Source organism: Cimex lectularius, unplaced genomic scaffold, assembly GCF_000648675.2.
Source record: "Cimex lectularius strain Harlan isolate CLEC.00 unplaced genomic scaffold, Clec_2.1 scaffold99, whole genome shotgun sequence".
Lineage (NCBI taxonomy): Eukaryota > Metazoa > Arthropoda > Insecta > Hemiptera > Cimicidae > Cimex > Cimex lectularius.
Window position 1 is genome coordinate 1,498,364 of NW_019392713.1, and position 18,706 is coordinate 1,517,069.

Consider the following 18,706-nt stretch of genomic DNA (forward strand, 5'->3'; position numbering starts at 1 on the left):
TACTTTTTTCCATAATCTATAATCCTTTCCTGTTGTCTTATTATACACAAAACATTAAATAAATCATTTTTTTAAATGATAAAATAAATCACTTATTAAGAATTAATGCAAAATAAAATATCTAATATAACGCAGGGAAATCAATTTTACGTCCTTGGAGGGTGCTCATTAAGCCCACTACTATTTTCCCTACATACATTTTTGTCACATTGCACACAACTAAAGTTCTTTTGAATATTACTTTTCCTTTTTTTAAATAATTTAGATGTGGACACACCTTTTAACCATTTTAACAGACTGCAATGAAGAAATACGTTCCTATTATCCAACTTTTTTATTCAGGGTCACCTGTGGTCAGGGTGACTTTGGTCCACGTTGAAGTACTAGTTTAAAGTTTATGTATATAAAATAGAATATGTCAAAAGAAGCACGAAAACTGCGAATCTTAACAGGACACTGCAAACTAAATGTACATTTAAAGAAAATTGGTATAATCCATTGTGGCACATGCAGATTCTGCAGAAAGGAAGAGGAGACACCACCACCACCTATTAAAAAAACTGTCGTACACTTGCCCACAGGAGGAAGTGTTTTGGGATGTCCAATGTAGAAGAAATTCAACAACTAAAACTGGGCCTACTAATCAAGTTCCTTGATGAAATAGGACTAACAATGTGCTACAATAGCTCTTAAAGGGCGCAGTATATTACACCCTGACCAATACATCAACATTAAAAAACATAACATAAATTTCATTAAACAAGCATACAAATTGCATTAGTAATTTTTTTTTAAATTAACTAGTACTATTCCCTCATACTTTTTTACTCTTTTATTTAAATTATTTACAAATAATTTACCTTCTATATTAAATTATAATAATATAAATATGTTTGAAGATGGTGTAAACATATTGTGTGAAACAGGGCTCCACAAAATTCAGTTATCCCCAACTCTATGTATTGTTACCAGTTTTCCATGAGCCCTTCACAGTAATGGATGTCTTCAAACAAACCAATTACTGAAGTGCATTAATATAATTGGCTATTAATATAATATAAGAATTTGCCAATAACAAATGTTAATATAACTTGTAATTAAAATATATAAGCATATAGGTGAAGAACAGATAATAAAAAGTCACAAGAAAACATCTAGTATTGCATGAAATAAAATTGGTCTGTTATGGTAATAAAATTAATAATGTCAAACTAAAAGAAGATATTAATATGACTAATAGATATATAAAACAAAAAAGAATGACAGTGTTATGTTGCTATTAATTTTAATTAATCAGCATTATTAATGATAATAATTATCAGCAACATTAAAATTCATTTGGAAAAATTTGGACCTTCCCTCGTAAAAGTACTACTGGTTCTTTTGAAGGACCATGTTGAGTCTGAAAGACCTATGAAAATATAATGCATGTCTGAGAGACCGGGTTACTGTTTACCAATTAGGTGGATATATCAACCACCAGTGAAATTGTATGCAATTTGATCTGAAACCATAGGGGCTGCCTACCTTGTCTGCACCAACTCCCTGAGCACAGTTACTGCTGTCCGTAAGTTTCTCTGTCCTCTTTTCATACTCTTGTTAAAGAGATACTCAGCTGGAATGTTTTGGCACAACAGTGGTGGTTGTCTATGTTGCTGGACCCATTGGTCTTGAGTGGGACATCCCAACCTCTGGACTGATTCGACCCTTTGATGTTAAAATTCAATAAAAAATATGATCAAAAGGTCATTTCAGCTCCCAATGTAACCCCACTCATATATATTATTTCCTCTTTACCGTTCACTCTGGGCAGTAGAATACTTGATATTCTGCCATCACCCACCACAATAACTAACCTAACTGAGGATCAATGGGTTGCTTAATATTCTGCCACTGGCTCTCTCACGCTAAACATTCATGCTAATAAATACATTCACCCTCTATATAGACAAGAAGAAAATACAAACAATAAGAAATACAAGAAAACAAAATATTTACAAATTAATAAACAATTAACAAAATTGACCATTCTATAGGTTAATAAAACTAGCCTATCTTCTTTCTGAGATTGATTTTATTCAGTATACATTTTTGACAATTAATTGTATTAAAGGTTTATTTACCTGATCTGGACATAATCCTTACCTCGAGCTAGAATCATATTCCAAATGAATTGCTTTATGTATATACTATTAAACATAAACAATTGAAAATGAGTGTAAATAGTTTTGTGAATAGCACTAATCATAACTGACTCAAAATTGATTTTCTCAAATTTTAACTATTATATGAAAGGTTTGTTTAATATTTTGTGATCGCTCTAAAAGGATTTGTTTATTAATTTCAAGTAACTATTTATAATTCATATCATGCTTGTCCTCATGGCAAGTAACAAGGTTTGCTCATCGAATCCAAATGAAATATGGCCAAAACTGCTGAATAGGTCGATGCCACTCCTCCTAGAATGCCTATTAAAATTATTTCCCACATGTAAATTCGTTTATACAAGGGGATCTCCCTGTAGTAATAAAAAAAATATATAAATTAAAATAGAAATGCAATAAAAAATAAATAAATAAAAACAACAACATAGGAATCTACCTCTTTGTCCAATTGTCGCATTTATGATCACAGAGTTTCATGTAGAAATAATTTGGTAGGACAAATGTTAACAGAGTGACAGTAGAGCCACCCACAAGGGCTAATATCATTGCAAATGATGGTATTGATTCGCCAATGATAACCATTAAAAGTACTATACACGTTCTTATTAAGCAACGTAGAAAACAGAACTCTTTAAAAAATACTAATAAATAAATAAACACATTTTAAAAATACAATGATGTTAAAGGAAAACAAATTACCATTGGGTATGTCAAAAATGTTTTCAACTTCTTGGCATACAGGATTGATGGCAATGAGGTAGGCAAGTATGAGATGAAATGCCATACATACATTAGCTAAGGTTACATACATCCCTTTATTAAGCGACAGTACAATGTTTGAATTTGTATTGTCCCCATAAATAAAATATCCTCCATATGCAATGGGTAAATAAAGAAGAAGAATTGCTACAATTCATTTTAAAAAAAGTTACATTCACATTGTTAATATATTAATATTTGGTAAAATCCATACCACAAAAAGCACCGATGACACTTTTTTTGAATTTTGTCCTGTCTACCATGTCATTTTGGATAGTTGGAAACGTTGAAGCACCTCCGAAGGAAAACAGAATTATTCCAAAGGATATAAAAAATTCAAAGAATGATTTTGGTCTGTGTGACACCCTGAAATCATGACCAAGACCATCCTTGACCATTTGGATAAAGATGAACACACAAGAAAGTGCTGTAGTCAAAACTGCCCCAAGTCCCACAAACCTAAAATTATGAAAGATATTTAGTATTTTAAAAAGAATCTTCCTTGAAGAAACTTGCCAGAAATCTTTAGGCGAACCTAACCACATCGGTGGTGTAATGAGAAGTGAAAAAATTATAAACAATGTGCAGAATGTTAATTGATGTAAAAATGGTCTCAGTAGGTCTTGTATAATTTGAGATGCCAGAAGCAGATATACAATTCCAATTCCAAACAGAGTTATTTGAATACTTGCAGACACTAAAACACTAATTTAAAAAAAATGTATAGTATTACTTCAAAGAAAAAAAATTAAATTTTAATAACGCACCTACCCCATTTCCCGACAGTTTTATCTGCAATTGTTGGATAAGGATTTCTTGTTGTTCCTTTATATTCAGGGTACCTTTCTTCAATTATTTCCCAACAAAGTGCTAACCTCGTACCACCAAAGCAAGCATTCACGCAAAATATGACAATAATTATTAACCCAATCCATCCTGTAAATTATTATTATTATTATTTTCACTAATTTTGTGATCCGCTTGACCAATTAATACATTACAATTAATTAAGGTTTTTTAGTTGAGATAAAAAAGTCAATGGCACGAGCGGGATTCGAACCCACGATCTTTGGCTAGATACGCTGCTGCTCTACCACTTGAGCTATCGTGACCTCAAGTCGTAGCTGTGCCATTGACTTTTTTATCTCAACTAAAAAACCTTAATTAATTGTAATTATTATTATTATTAATTTTTAAGGGCATTTTAACGGCTTATTATTATTATTATTTTAATTTTATTAATTATTTTATTATATGAAGTCCTGGTTACACATTTATTATCATATAATAATGATTACTTTTATCCTTTACTTCTTACAGCATAGTGAAAATGTTAGCATGTTAATATTTTAGATTTAAACAAAATAAAACATTTTAAACTTAGCTTAATTTAAAACATTCCAAACATTCCTTGGGAAGGAGTTTTTTGGTACAATTGTTGAAAAAGTTATAATAATAAGTACCTGCATCAACTACAGCTCTCGGAAGTGCAAGAATTCCACTCCCAGCCATTTCCCCGACAATAAAAATTGCTGCTGTAACTGCACTGATCCCATGATTCCGAGTGGCTCGAAGCACTTGATTTGATCTGATCTGAATAAACCAGCACAATTTGTTATAATCACATGAATGGATGCATAATTACAAACTTAAAGAAAACAAGGCAAAAAATCACTACATCAATGTTATTTATATGAATGGTGTTGGATACGCTGTCATAGTAAGCCATGGCTCATTCGCTTTTGTTATCTAAAAGACAAATTCATTTTCAAATGGAGTGGAATAAAGATAAGGTGGAATAATAAGAAAGATATTTACCTTTACCTTTTTATCATTGCTGGTGTTTTATTATTTTTATAATGTAAATACAACGATGGGTTTGATTACTGTGTTTAGATTTGTATGGACTAATCCTTAGGTCAGGGATTTCACTTTTATTGTTTATTTTTAATCTTAAGACAAATCATCGTAATTCTGAGACTTTTTTTTGCTCATCTGGCAGAATAATATTTTACTTTTGTGCATTATTTGCTGTTTATGAATGAAAAATAAATTTTTCGCTTAGCAAAGATAATAATTTTGGAGTTAGGAAGAGATATTTATTTGAATAAATCAAAATATTGATTTTGGTGGTCTGAGGGGTGATAAATTCTGTAATAAAATCGTTACTGATCATCTTTTATCTACCTACCAACCCAGCAAGGATAAGTTAGCTAAAAAAATAATCAATAATGATAAAATTAAAAAAATACAACAAAATAAAGGAAAGCAACATCCAATTTTCCAACTAAAAGATTTTAAAGTGTGAAATATTTTGTTGATCGGTAGTTTAAGTATGTCTGTCGGACATGTTTCAACATTTTGCCATCTTCAGTGATTCATCAGGGTTATAAGCAGGGTGAGTGACACACTTTACATTCAGGAGAATTTTACCAAATGTACTTCCGTACTTGGAAACAATCAAATTAGAAAAATTAGTTGTCAATGTTAGAAATTATTTCTATATATTATTTAATTTAGTTTATCAATAATGCATTATCAGCAATTTGACCACATTTGCAATTGGCAAAATGTAAATTATTACCCTCTTCATTATTTTATAGACCTTAAGAGGAATTTGTGCTTGAGTAATCAACAGATATTTTTCTTCATGGAGACAAAACTTTTTGAGTGTTAATTCGCTAAAAACTAAAAATAAATGGTGTAAAAAAAGAAAACAAAAATTACAAGTGCCCTAAGGGTGTCTACTACGTTAGGGTATTAGATCCATCAAAAAATTGATTTAAATGAATTTATTATATCATTGACTGATAATCTGAATGAATGTAACAATGAGATATCACATTTATGGCTAAGTGGGAACAACGGACTCGCAAAAGCTTGTGACTTCGGAACATTATTTTTTCCTTTTAACAAATACTATTACATAAAAAAGTTAATTTTATTACACTATTTCCCAAAGGAAGAAAAAAAGCATTCGGACAAGATGTTTAGACAAATAGTAACAATTATAAAAATATGTTATTTTAAGTTCAGAGTGATATTTTAGATTTTGTACATAATTTTCTTTTTAGGGAAATTACAAAGGTTGTTAGTATAGGGAATAATCACAATATTTTTTTTATAATAGAAAAAGATTCATACAGTTTATGAAAAAGTACGCTTACTGGGAAAATTTGGAAAAAATGGTGAAATCTTCCAAAGGAGAAAAGCTGATCCAAATCTGAAAAACTTTATTAATATTGGTTTGGTTAAGAGACTTTATAATCATGTCCAGGGGAAAATTAAAATATTTAAAAAAATAATGATTTTATTTACAATAATATAATTTTATTCTCAAAATTTGACTAATAATTATTAAAGCACTTATCATATTCAGTTAAGGACACCTGAAATAATATTATAGTACAAATATAAATTAATCTGTATTGCGTGCTCTCCACTTTCTCTCTAGTAAAACATTTTCTATGTACAAATAACGATTCACATTGAGATCTTGGGTTTTCTATAGAAAGCTAATAAAAAGTAACTTGCCTAAAGTGATAGTTTATAAGAAAATAGTTTACAATAATCTAATAACCAACCCTCATGGTACAAAATAGTTACAATTAATATCACTTGAAATAATGGTTAATTAAACAATTTTATTCTAGAATGTTCAATTCAAACATTCTATTTATAAAAACACAGTATTTAATTGCTTAAACAAAATGAATCTCATACAACATAATAAATTAATATCACAATCATTATATATGGAATGTGCTATTTATTTTGTAAATTTAGTGTAACTAAATTTAAATCAAAAAGAATAACAAGGCTTGCTCATTGAATCAGAATCGAATATCGATTGGAATGCGGAATAAGTTGATGCAGCTCCTCCTAATATACCGATGAAAATTAGTTCCCACATATAAACTCTCATGTAACATGGAATATCCCTGAAACAACAAAATGATTGATCAATTGTCAAATTGAAAAAATAAATAAATAAAAAAATTACCTTTTGGTCCAACTGTCGCATTCTTGATCGCAGAGTTTCATGTAGAAATAATTTGGTAGGACGAATGTCAACAGGGTGACTGTTGAGCCCCCCACTAATGATAATAACTTAGCAAATGATGGTATCGATACACCAATGATAACCATCATGATCACCATGCATGTTCTTATCAGACAGCGTTTAAAGCCAAATTCTAAAAACCAAAAATATTTTCTAAGAAGGGTAATTTTAAAAATAACACAGAGAAATAACGTACCATGAGGTGTATTAAATATATTTTCTACTTCTTGACAAACTGGGTTGACGACGATAAGGAAGGCAAGTATAAGGTGACACGCCATAAAAATATTTGCCAGCAAAACGTAAGGACCTCTGCTGAGTGATAAAACTATATTTGCATTTGTGTTGTCACCATAAATGAAGAAAGCACCAATAGAGATTGGTAGATAGAGAAGCAGAATAACTGTAATTTAGATGGTTTATTGATTGTTGGTTTTATGTTAATATTCCAGGCCGTACCGCAAAATGCACCGAAGACACTTCTTTTGAATCTGGTCCGGTTCAACATATCATTTTGGATGGTAGGAAATGTAGAAGCTCCTCCAAAAGAAAACAGTATGATACCAAAAGATAGAAAAAATTCAAGGAAGGATTTCGACTTATGAGGAACAGGATCAGTCTGGTGAATTCCATCCAACATCATTTGAATAAAAATAAAACCGCATGAAAGTGTCGTTGTAACTACTGCCCCCACTCCAACTATCCTAATATAAAAAATTCTCAATTACAGATTTAAATTCGGGAAATTTGTTCCTTTTACAGCCGCCTTAGGAGAATCTTACCAGAAATCTTTTGGCGAGCCTAACCACATAGGTGGTGTGATGATAATGGCAAATATTATAAACCATGTGCAGAATGTCAGCTTTGGCACAAGTGGTTTCATGAGATCTTGGACAATTTGTGAAGCTAGAAGAAGATATACTATTCCAGCGCCAAAAAGTGTTATCTGTATGCTCGCCGATACAAGAACACTAATAAAATAAAAAAGTAAAAAAGTATCTTCAACCAAAATCAAGTTATAACTTACCTGCCCCATCTACCAACTGCTTTGTTTGCAATAGTTGGGTAAGGATTTCTTGTGATTCCCCTATATTCTGGATACCTTTCTTCAATTATTTCCCAGCATACGCCCAACCTTGTACCTCCGTAACAAGCCGTCAGGCAAAGAACAATTATTATTATTAAACCTATCCACCCTGTAAAAAATAGAATACATTTTAACTTTTCAAATTTGTTATTTCACATTCGAGAAGATTAACAAAATCCAAAAAACATCAGTCTTAAAATGTATACAGATAATGGATCTTTTTTAGATATCTCACTCTCAACCAAAATAAACATTCAAATCAGGATGTTCAAACAAAAATAAAACCTAATCAAATGGTTCAATGAACCGTGTTAATAAAGGAGGAAGCTTAGTTAATCTGACCTCAATACAACCAAGTTAATATGTAAATTACATGTAATCAGAAATTTGCAGTTTCTAATAGAATATTGTTTTTAAAAAAAATTGAGATGAATTTTACTAAGCTTTGACACAAGAGCAAAACTTCAAATGTTGGTGAAAGACAAAATTAAAGTAAAACAAAAATTAATGTTTAGTTATATTTTGACAATTATGCAAAACAGAGTAGAAATAATGTTTGACAGGCTGGTTTGGGAATCATACTTTTTCTAATAATAAGATATAAAGGAATGACATAATAAAAAATTTTATAAAGAGGCAAAGGTTTTTAATATTAAACATACCTGCATCAACCACTGCTCTGGGCAGCGCGAGGACCCCGCTCCCTGCCATTTCTCCCACAATAAAAATAGCAGCTGTGAGAGCGCTAATTCCATGATTCACCACTTGACTTGATGAACTCTTTAAAATAATAATAAAATAAAATATAAAATAAACAATTAGTATTATATATAAAATAAAACTTTCTCAATTTTCTCCTCTTTTCTACACAGGTGAGTTTAACTTCTGTTTCTCCATTATTTTTTGGGAAAAAACGCCCATGCATGAAGATTTTTGTTTAGTTTCTCAATCAACTAAGCCAAATAGTTTTGATCTAACTCATAAAAACTATATTATTATGAATTTTTATTGTTATTACTAATTTTTTCTTCAATAGGATTTTAAATTTATTTTACTGATTCAATCTCAATTATTTCTTCAATTCCATATATGGAGACAACCGGCCATACTAAACAGTTGGACATTTGTCCTTCAAGGAGAAATATTGAGCCCTTCACAGTTCTCTCTCTTCAGACTTTCATAATTTTTTATAACATAACTCATACCTTTTGCTTGTTACAATAGATGCATTCATTAAATGATTAATGAAAGGATGTTTTAACTTGAGCAAGAAAGAGATTCTTTACGTTTGTACGTTTGACAGGCATATGATGAATTTACGCAAATTTGGCCTGCCCTTAAAAAAAATAAAAAAAAATAAAAAAATAAAAATCAGAAATGTTATAAACCTCAATTTTAATTGTGATTTGACATGAAGTACTCGTTACAGTGTAAAATTTTATGAAATTGTAAATCCGAATAAACTATATCACTTTCAAAGTGTAAAGATAAAATGATGTGTTTTTTATAAGATTTTTAGAAAAAAAAAATCTCCAACTTCTTCAACCCAGAACCAATTTATTGATTTATCATTTTAATGGCTATGTAGTAAGTTAATTGCTCATGGTTTAAATAATATGGTTAATAAAAAAGATTAAAAGAAATAGGGGGAGGGGGCAAATTAAACTCATTCTATACTTCAGTTTTTCTTAAGAAATGTTTTAACCTTTATATAATTTTTTTTTTTAAATGTTAATGCTTTAATTTTATATAATTTTAAATTTTATTATAATAACAACCCATGTGTGTATTTAGTAGTCATAATTAACCTATTGACTATTTTAATTAATTGTACTTTAATTTAAATATTTATTTTTATATACTTTTTAATTTGAATTTTAATAACAACCCAGTATGTATTTATTAGTCATAATTAACCTATTGACTATTATAATTAATTGTACTTTAATTTAAATATTTAATTTTATATACTTTTTAATTTGAATTTTAATAACAACCCAGTGTGTATTTTGTAGTCATAATTAACCTATTGACTATTATAATTAATTGTACTTTCATTTAAATATTTAATTTTATATAATTTTAAATTTTAATTGTAATATCAATCCATGTATGTATTTAGTAGTCATAATTAACCTATTGACTATTATAATTAATTGTACTTTAATTTAAATATTTAATTTTATATACTTTTTAATTTTAATAACAACCCAGTGTGTATTTTGTAGTCATAATTAACCTATTGACTATTATAATTAATTGTACTTTAATTTAAATATTCAATTTTATATCATTTTTTATTTTAATAAGTACCCAGTGTGTATTTAGCAGTAATAATTAACCTATTGTCTATCATAATTAATTGTACTTTAATTTAAATATTTAATTTTTTATAATTTTTTATTTTACTTGTAATAACAACCCATGTATGTATTAACCTATTGATTATTTTAATTAATTGTACTTTTCATCTAAGATCTTGGTTGAGATGAAAAACTACAATCAATTAAAACTTAATTTTAATTAATATAAGTTTAACAACCCAATATTTGTATATTTATACAATTTTAATTGTAATGTCTGCTCATATGGTTTTTATGTTTTTTTATTACTTTAAAGAAAGGGTTAATTTGAAATTAAAAAGGGTTAATGTTAAGTTAAAAAGTGTATTTAGCCTGCAGTTGTAAATATATAAATATTGATTATCATACATTATTTATTGATTATTATTACACAATGCAACAATATATATTGTATCATATATTGTTATTTATATGATACATCCTATAAAAAGGAAAAATAATTTTTTGACATATGCCTAGACATATAACATTAAAAAATTAAAAAATGACTCACTTTGGCTGAATTGTCACCTGTGTCGTTTGATTCTGTGTCAGGTAAACGCTCGGCTGTCGAGTCATAACTTTTAATTACACTCATTTTTACTTTTTAAGACCCAATAAGTAAATTTTCCCTGTCAGACTTGGGCTCGGAAAATTTGAAATTAGAGAGAGAGGCGAGAAGAACGCGTCGGTGCTGCTTCTGCTTCTCCAGTGGCGTGACGTTCTTTGACAAAAGAGTGAATTATCACTGGATCACTCGGCAGACGCAGACCCCAGGCTGGCTTGCATGGGATTAAATAATATTACTGGATAAGCTGCGACCTCTGGCGTTTATTACTGCTAGGACGGGTTGAGCTTGAGAATAAAACTGGTTTTTGATCGTTGGAGAAGTCGTAGAAATTCAGTCCATGAGTCATTTTTATCTCCAACCGATGCGATAACTAAAATAACACTCACGATATTGGAATAACGACCGGGCATGAAAGGCTCTGCACGACCTTTCTAATTAGGCATTAATTTGTTTTCTGGACTTTAGACCTACGGCGAAAATGGACCCTCAATTAAAAAAAAGCCCTCTAATGATAAACATCATAAAGAATATCTTCCTATAAATGTTTGTTTTGCTTTGAAAAAAAAAAAAAAATGCCTTTGATTAATGATTATTTCAAAAGTTGAACGGTTTATATTCACAAAAATAAACCAAATGAATGCTTTCCTCATCAACTGTATAAGGTGAGATTAGTAGTCCTCACGTGATGATTTTTTCTCAAATGGTGAGAATTTCTTGGACAAAAGTTGAAAAATCATTTGCTCTATTGATAGGTTGAAAAATTCCAAGATCTCCGTGGTTGAAAATCTTAATTCAATTTAGTAAATTACTGATGTTTCGGGCTCCTAGCCCATCATCAGAAACTACAGAGAAATCTCATGGTATAATTCCCTATCTGAAGGCACCCCCATCGGTAATTTCCAATTTTTTAAATAAAAGTATTTATACCTGGACTATGCCAATGATACATATATATTATTTTTCCACCCCCTTTATTTGTTGATGGGAATGTCGTCAAAATTGTTTTAAAACTGTAATAGAAACATATATTTTATTTTAGTCACCTCATTGGTATACCACATGGTAATGAGATTCTTTATATATGTGTGGTGATTAGTGACCGTTAATCGATATTTATTTAGAAATTATGAGATGCGGTCTGGTGTGATGTAGGTTTCAGAAAAACATTTTCTTTATTGTCATCTCACGATTTCTAAATAAATATTCTTTATATATATACATATATGCGTATACCTTCAGTCTCTATCCGCGGAAGGTTACTGATGGGTATGCCTTCAGATTGGGAATTGTACCATGAGATTTCTCTATGTTTAGGTTCTGATGATGGGCCAGGAGCCCTAAACGTTCATGTAATTTACTAAATTGAATAAAGGTTTTCAACCACGGAGATCTTGGAATTTTTTAACCAATCAATAGAGAAGATATGAACCGTGGAGTTGGTAATATATAAAATAAGATAAAATCATTTGGTGAAAATGATTTTTCAGCTTTTAACAATGCCATCATAACTGCACATGTTTCATTTTTTAAGCAAAACAACTTTGCAGTAAGGGTACTGGTACTGGTGTTTGTATTATTTATTTTTCATCCTATAAGGGAAATATGTAAAATAGCCTTTTATTACTGCGAATAAAAATAATCTAATCAATTTGACCTACAAGAATATTGTTTTTCTCGGTATCCTGAGGTGAAGTAAAATCTCATGTGGATGTGACCTGCAGTATTTTTAGAAGTACGTGAATATATGAACAAAAGTTGAAAAATATTTTTAGAGAAAACTAAATAATTTAATGAATTAATGAGGATAGACTATTAATAGTGTCATTATAAACTGCAGGCTGTTCAATTTTGAAGCAAATTTGTATTCTTTGCAGTAGTAGGAACTGTTTTTATTGGTCACTACTTTTTTTGTACTTTTTAAAATATATAATTTATATTATTGTAGTAGATTTGATCGTCGATTGTCAGTAGATTATTAGGTATATTTTGCACTTTTTTTTCTCTTCCTAAAAAGAGTTTCTTTAAATTAAGGAGGGGTAGTCCAAGGACAGAGGCAATTTAAGTTTTTCCTTTGGTTTGTAATGCCTTTTTGAGGAGAAACATTTGGAAATTTCTTTACCTTAAAAGAAGGCAATGGGATGGTAGGCTAGACTGCTAGGGTTTTCTGATGATGGAGAGAAACAGAAAAAATAGCCCAAAACGGAGAAAAAAAAAAAAAATAAAACCACGAGTCGGTTGGACTACCCCTAATTTAAAGAAACTTTTTTAGGAAGAGAAAACAAAGGTAAAAATATACATAAAAATATATAATTACAAATGGCTATTTAATATTATGATCAGTCTGTCATCTCCTCAGTATATAGGGTGTATCAAATTCTATAGTCCACCCATTTAATTCAGAAACGATTAACTTTAGCAAAAAATGGTCTTATACAAAGCCCAAGTTAATTTTGGCTAAGGATGAATATCACACATATATATTTTCAATTTGATTCTAGAGCTTATTTTGTGCCAGTTTTGCTGAAAAGAAAATTTTGATAGGATCGACCATTTCAGAGTTATGCCCGGTTATCTTGTTACAAAAAGTATACCCCCACGCGTCTTCCATCAGGCATAACTCAGAACTCTGAAATGGTCGATCCTATCAAAATTTCCCTTTCAGTTAAAGTGGCATAAAATAAGCCCTAGAATCAAACTGTACAACAAAAATATGACATTCTCGTTTAAAACAACAAAGTTAATCTCATTTCCCAGCTAGAGGATAAAGTTATGTTAAATTTGTTACCACCATGCGATTCCTAGCCAAAATTGACTGGGGTTTTGTATAAGATCATTTTTTGCCAAAGTTAATCATTTCCGACTTAAATAGGTGGACTATAGAAGTTGATACACCCAATCCTTTTTTAAATAACACCACACTCACTCCATCATTCACAATTTTTACACACCCTGTATATAGCAGAAATCATCAACCAAAGCTAAGAAAAACGACATCATATAGACCAATATTGTTACTACTGGGAATCTCTAAAAAAACACAAGATTTTGATAAGGTCTGGCATGAAGGACTTTGTACTTAACTGAGGTAAATAAAAGAATCATTGTTTAGAACTAAGAAAAATAAATGTTGGAATGCCCCGAGGGAGCATACTAGGTCCAGTATTTTACTTAACAACAGTAACAGTGATTGTCCCTGGATGAGTGGTGAAAAAATTGCAACATTTGCACATGATAGCAGTGATATCAATAAATATAAGCATCGACCATTTTTCCAAAAAGCTTCAAAAGATGTACAACAGTATAGATTTAAAAAAATTGAAGAATCAAGTTCAACCTGCACAACTTGTACTGTATTGCAGCAATGGGTTTATTATTAATAAATTAATATGCATATTTTTAAATTTATATATTATTTTACAATTAATTTAAAATATTAAAAAAGGAAAATGTTTAAATGGGAATCAGCTAAAACAAAATAATTCAACAAATTCATTCTGAGATTGTTCTCCTCAACTCCTCAATAATCTTCTAAGTTAAGAATGCTTCATGTGAATATAACCTGGATGTTTAAAAAATTTAGGATCAAAAACTGAACAATCAAATCAATCTATTTTTATGAATTGGAGGCCTTTAGATTTTTAAGAAAATATCAGTCTGCAGTAAGGTAAATTATTAGGAAATGTTTTTATTACTAATTACCTTCTTTATATTAGTTTTTGTTTTTCTTTTGTCTTATAATTCCAGATACAAAAAACAAAATTATTAAACATGAATAATCAAAAAATCATATAAGTATAGCAAATCCTTTCATAGCTAAACTTTTGTTTTTTCGACTTCTCATAGTTTTAATGAATCCGAAGTGCGACTTGAAATGTTAAAGGGTAACAATTCTCTACAAACAGAAAATGTTAATAATGATTATTATTCATTTCAAACACGTAAATAAGATAGTGATGATAAGATTATCACAAAGGCATCCTTTCTCTTCGAGATACTGATTGTCGAGTCAAGCCCAATTCTTGCCGAAATACTTTTATAATAACAATCATTATTATTCACACCATCAAATTAGTTATGTTATTTTTTTCAATTGTAAACTTCACTTGACTAAAAGCGAGGAAGTTCTAAAAGAATATTAATTAATAATTAGATTAATCCATGTTTTTTAGTTCGTCCTAATTAACCGAAGTAATGATTTAAATTTTTACTTTTCATGTAAATTAAGGCATTGTTGCAGGAATGAACAATTAGTGTCACGAGCAAGGTTTGAACCAAGGACCTCTTGCTCTACACCCTGGTGCTCTATCCACTTAATCACAATAACTCAAGTGGTTAGAGTACTGGGGTATAGAGCAAAAGGTTCATGGGTTGTCCTGCTTGTGTCACCAATTTTTCATACCACTCGTTACATAAAAATTACAAATTAATTTAAATTAATAATTAGGTTTACTTATGATTTAAAACATAGATTTTTTAAGAAAACAACAAATTGAATGGGTGTTGTTCAATACAGGCCTATTTTCTGAGTAATTTATTTTTGAGGTTGCATAATTTTTTCCCATTCTTGCAATATGTCAACAACTACATGGGATCCTGATATTTTAGCATAGTCGAGTGGTGTTCTACCCCACCTAGAATCAATAATTTTTTATTTAAAAGCTATATACAATTTTTTTTAATGTACAGAATGCAATACCTGTCTTTTTCATTGACTAAATAAGTGTATTTTGAAGCAATGTGTTTTACAAGTTCATAGTAACCCATTGCAGCAGCGACATGGAGGACTGTCCTCTTCTCGTTATCTTTAGAGTGAACCATGTCAGTCGCCGCCAGCCTGAAATGTTACAATCTTAAATACCTTGTTATTTAAGAGTTTTAAAAGATCTGGAAATGACTTACTTTACGACTTTTGGAATATCATGTGATGCCAGCGCTGAAAACATCTCACAATAAGTGTTACATTCATCTAGCGTGTTTTTCCTTCCTGGAAACTTCTTTTTAACTCTTGAAGTCAAGTTGGCATACATGTGGAATTTCTGTGTGCGGATAAATTCCTACAAATTATATTATTGTTGTATTACAGAATCCAAACTTTTTTTTGATAATTTTCAAAAGGAATGTATACACACTTTCATAAAACTTAACCCTCTAACAGAAATCCCTTCCTTGTTTAATTTTGGTGAGTATAAGGCGATACCAAGAACTCCAGGGATGACAAACATAATTGCTCCAGAGCTTGCCGATTTCCCTGGATTGCCCATCTATAAAGAAACTACGTTAGTTTTATTGCAATGTGGACAGCCAAGAGGGTTAATTTAAAATACCAGAAATGAACTTTTCCCTGAAAATGTATACAGTCCAGCTGTATACATCGATGAGAGGACATATTTTACAGCATTTGGAGATAACACTTGTTTTAATGTCAAAGGATTTATTCCACCGTTGGCGAGTGTTGCTGCTATTAAACTTAAACTTTCACAGTTTGTTTCTAACGAGTGAGCCTAAAATAAAATATATTTATAGAGAGTGAGAATGTAAAAACAAAAGCCTTCATTGCATACTTCATAATAAAAATCACAAGCTTCATTAAAGTTAGGGTCCATTGCAAGTTTGTCCATAGCTACAAGCAAATTGGCCTGAGCAAATGGATGGAAACCGGATTGCTTTGCAGCCATATAAACTTGTGTTCTATGTTGGCAATATTCATTTCCGGCTAATGCCTAAATAATATATAAATTAATAATAAACACTTGTGATTGAGAAAAATCATGCTTTTTACATTAAAATAACGGAAAACTTTTCTGTGAACTTCGACTGTATTTGCGTAGTCTTTATTTCGAAAAAGCAAGAAGCACAGCACTAAGAAACCACTGTCGAGAAGTGGGCTTCGAGGTCTATCTGAAAATTCCAATTTCAATTAGAAAATTATACAAAACTTTATCAAGGGCATTCAAAAAAAAAAATCCGGTCATTTAATGGAAATTCCATTTTTATAAGAATAAATTTAGGTACCTGCCTTGGGAGTCCAAACATAAAATATCTTTTTGTGTATGAATCGGTTCATGTCCTATGTATTTCTCCACCTCGAGAACCCCTAATTCATCAATTGCCATACCATAAATCAATGGTTTGCTGCAATTTTAATGTCTAAAGATCCCTTTTTTAATATTTAAAGTTTTATTTAACTTACCATAATGAATGAAGAAGAAAAGGTTTCTCAGAATCACCGATAAAACATCTTTGCCCGTCTACACTTGTAACTGCCACTCCCCATGTATCCACAGGGTTGTCAATGCAAGCAGAAGGACTGAGAGAAACCTATAAAAACATTAGGAATGTTTAAACAATAGGAAAACTTTAGAAAGTTTAAAAAATATTGAAAGCTTTCTACAAGGATTCATTATTTCTAATCTCACCCTATTTCAGTTAGGGGTTATTTTTTGTTTCAAAACAAATATATTTTGAACAAAATTTAACAAGGCTTACAAATGTAAAATATGGTGCAACATCGTAAAAATATGAGATAAGATTTCATTTGCTTAGATTAACATAATAACTGTGTCATGGATCAATGGATTAAGCGGGGGATTAGTGCATTTGATAACTTCCAAAAGAGTACTAACCTCTCCAGAATCATTGTTCAATTCGTTTTCGTAAAGATTTTGAAGTTTGCACACAAAATCAAGAAATTTCGGTATCACTAAATTGTCCAAAAACGCTGGTAGCAAAAGTTCCCGATTGACGTTTACTATTCTGTGAATTTGAAAAAAAAAGAAAAAAATACTAACAAAAATTTACTTCAACTGAATATCTCACTTTGTAAATCCTTGAAGACTGATTTGTATCTCGTAAAAGCATTTTGACTTTCCTGCAATTTCTTTAATAACACTTCTCAGATTTTCAAGTCTAGGGTCTCGTTGATCCAAAATCCCAGCATTTTCAAGTTTCTGAAAGCATTGTTAAACGTTTACAGTCTACTAAATATGACAATGCATGCTAAGGTAAAAACAATTAACCACTTACCTCAAGGAGTAATTGAAGGGGTAAATCACTCTCTAGTTCAGGCCTGATAACATTGAAGACATCGGCAATTTTTATTTCGATATTGTCACCATTCATGGTGAGAATTTACAAGTGGTATTTTGTACACTTAATTGATTTATAGAGAGAACACCGCTAAGAAAAATCTTCTTTTTAAATTGTAAGTTTTAAGGCTAAAGAAATATAAACCTAACCATCCCCAAAGAAATATAAAATAATAATTTAAAACCAATATGTTCTGTTGACAGAAAAGCTTTGGACAGCAAATCATCTGTATTTTCATAGAAAGGTAAATTTTGTTACAAGAAAATTTACAACAGACAAAACATTAAAAATGCAAGAATAAAACACTTATTTTATTATGTATGCTACAGCTTGTTGCAACTAGAGAGGCTTTTTGGAATTGTTAAGACTTTGATCATTATATAAAATAGTTTCAATAAATAAGATTTATGCAAAATATGTTTGTGTTTGATCAACTTTAAAAAAAAATCATTCTTCTTATTTTTAAAAGAGTAAATGGTTATTAAAATTCTAGCCATTGCTTTTGCTAAAATTCTTTGCTATTTATGCTGAAATATTTATTTTGGTCTTTTATTAAATTCAGGTGTAAGTTTCTTGTAAAAATCTGTAATAGTAGTACAATCTTGGATTTTTTGTTTTAATATATTAAGATTT

General features: G+C 30.1%; 3 protein-coding genes across 7 annotated transcripts; all 3 read right to left on the reverse strand.

Annotated features, from left to right (window-relative positions):
- Positions 1–2,054: 2,054 nt before the first annotated feature.
- On the reverse strand, positions 2,055–4,930 carry LOC106665871 (amino acid transporter AVT1A-like). Of its 3 annotated transcripts, none has more exons than XM_014392682.2 (9): positions 4,749–4,930; positions 4,603–4,673; positions 4,388–4,517; positions 3,692–3,860; positions 3,441–3,629; positions 3,139–3,383; positions 2,865–3,071; positions 2,602–2,806; positions 2,055–2,518 (listed from the first exon to the last, which is right to left on the reverse strand). In XM_014392682.2, exons 2-9 carry the CDS (start codon positions 4,651–4,653, stop codon positions 2,380–2,382), a joined length of 1,335 nt encoding a protein of 444 aa, XP_014248168.1. In that variant the 5' UTR covers positions 4,654–4,673; positions 4,749–4,930; the 3' UTR covers positions 2,055–2,379. The 3 variants fall into 3 exon arrangements, with proteins under 3 accessions (XP_014248168.1, XP_014248159.1, XP_014248176.1); XM_014392673.2 differs by having other exon boundaries at positions 4,743–4,930; XM_014392690.2 differs by having other exon boundaries at positions 2,602–2,794; positions 4,743–4,929.
- A 1,286-nt stretch (positions 4,931–6,216) lies between these two features.
- On the reverse strand, positions 6,217–11,371 carry LOC106665354 (amino acid transporter AVT1A-like). Of its 2 annotated transcripts, none has more exons than XM_014391718.2 (8): positions 10,931–11,371; positions 8,737–8,854; positions 8,015–8,183; positions 7,770–7,958; positions 7,447–7,691; positions 7,184–7,390; positions 6,928–7,120; positions 6,217–6,865 (listed from the first exon to the last, which is right to left on the reverse strand). In XM_014391718.2, the coding sequence occupies exons 1-8, from the start codon at positions 11,012–11,014 to the stop codon at positions 6,727–6,729; spliced, it is 1,344 nt and encodes a 447-aa protein (XP_014247204.1). In that variant the 5' UTR covers positions 11,015–11,371; the 3' UTR covers positions 6,217–6,726. The 2 variants fall into 2 exon arrangements, with proteins under 2 accessions (XP_014247204.1, XP_014247213.1); XM_014391727.2 differs by lacking the exon at positions 10,931–11,371 and adding an exon at positions 9,280–9,414 and having other exon boundaries at positions 6,651–6,865.
- A 4,105-nt stretch (positions 11,372–15,476) lies between these two features.
- On the reverse strand, positions 15,477–18,297 carry LOC106665628 (glutaminase kidney isoform, mitochondrial-like). 2 transcript variants are annotated; one of them, XM_014392170.1, is made up of 12 exons: positions 18,011–18,297; positions 17,804–17,934; positions 17,611–17,740; positions 17,178–17,305; positions 17,004–17,119; positions 16,767–16,885; positions 16,549–16,707; positions 16,312–16,488; positions 16,117–16,248; positions 15,887–16,041; positions 15,684–15,821; positions 15,477–15,618 (listed from the first exon to the last, which is right to left on the reverse strand). In XM_014392170.1, the coding sequence occupies exons 1-12, from the start codon at positions 18,104–18,106 to the stop codon at positions 15,519–15,521; spliced, it is 1,581 nt and encodes a 526-aa protein (XP_014247656.1). In that variant the 5' UTR covers positions 18,107–18,297; the 3' UTR covers positions 15,477–15,518. The 2 variants fall into 2 exon arrangements, with proteins under 2 accessions (XP_014247656.1, XP_014247667.1); XM_014392181.2 differs by lacking the exon at positions 17,611–17,740 and having other exon boundaries at positions 18,011–18,291.
- Positions 18,298–18,706: the final 409 nt, after the last annotated feature.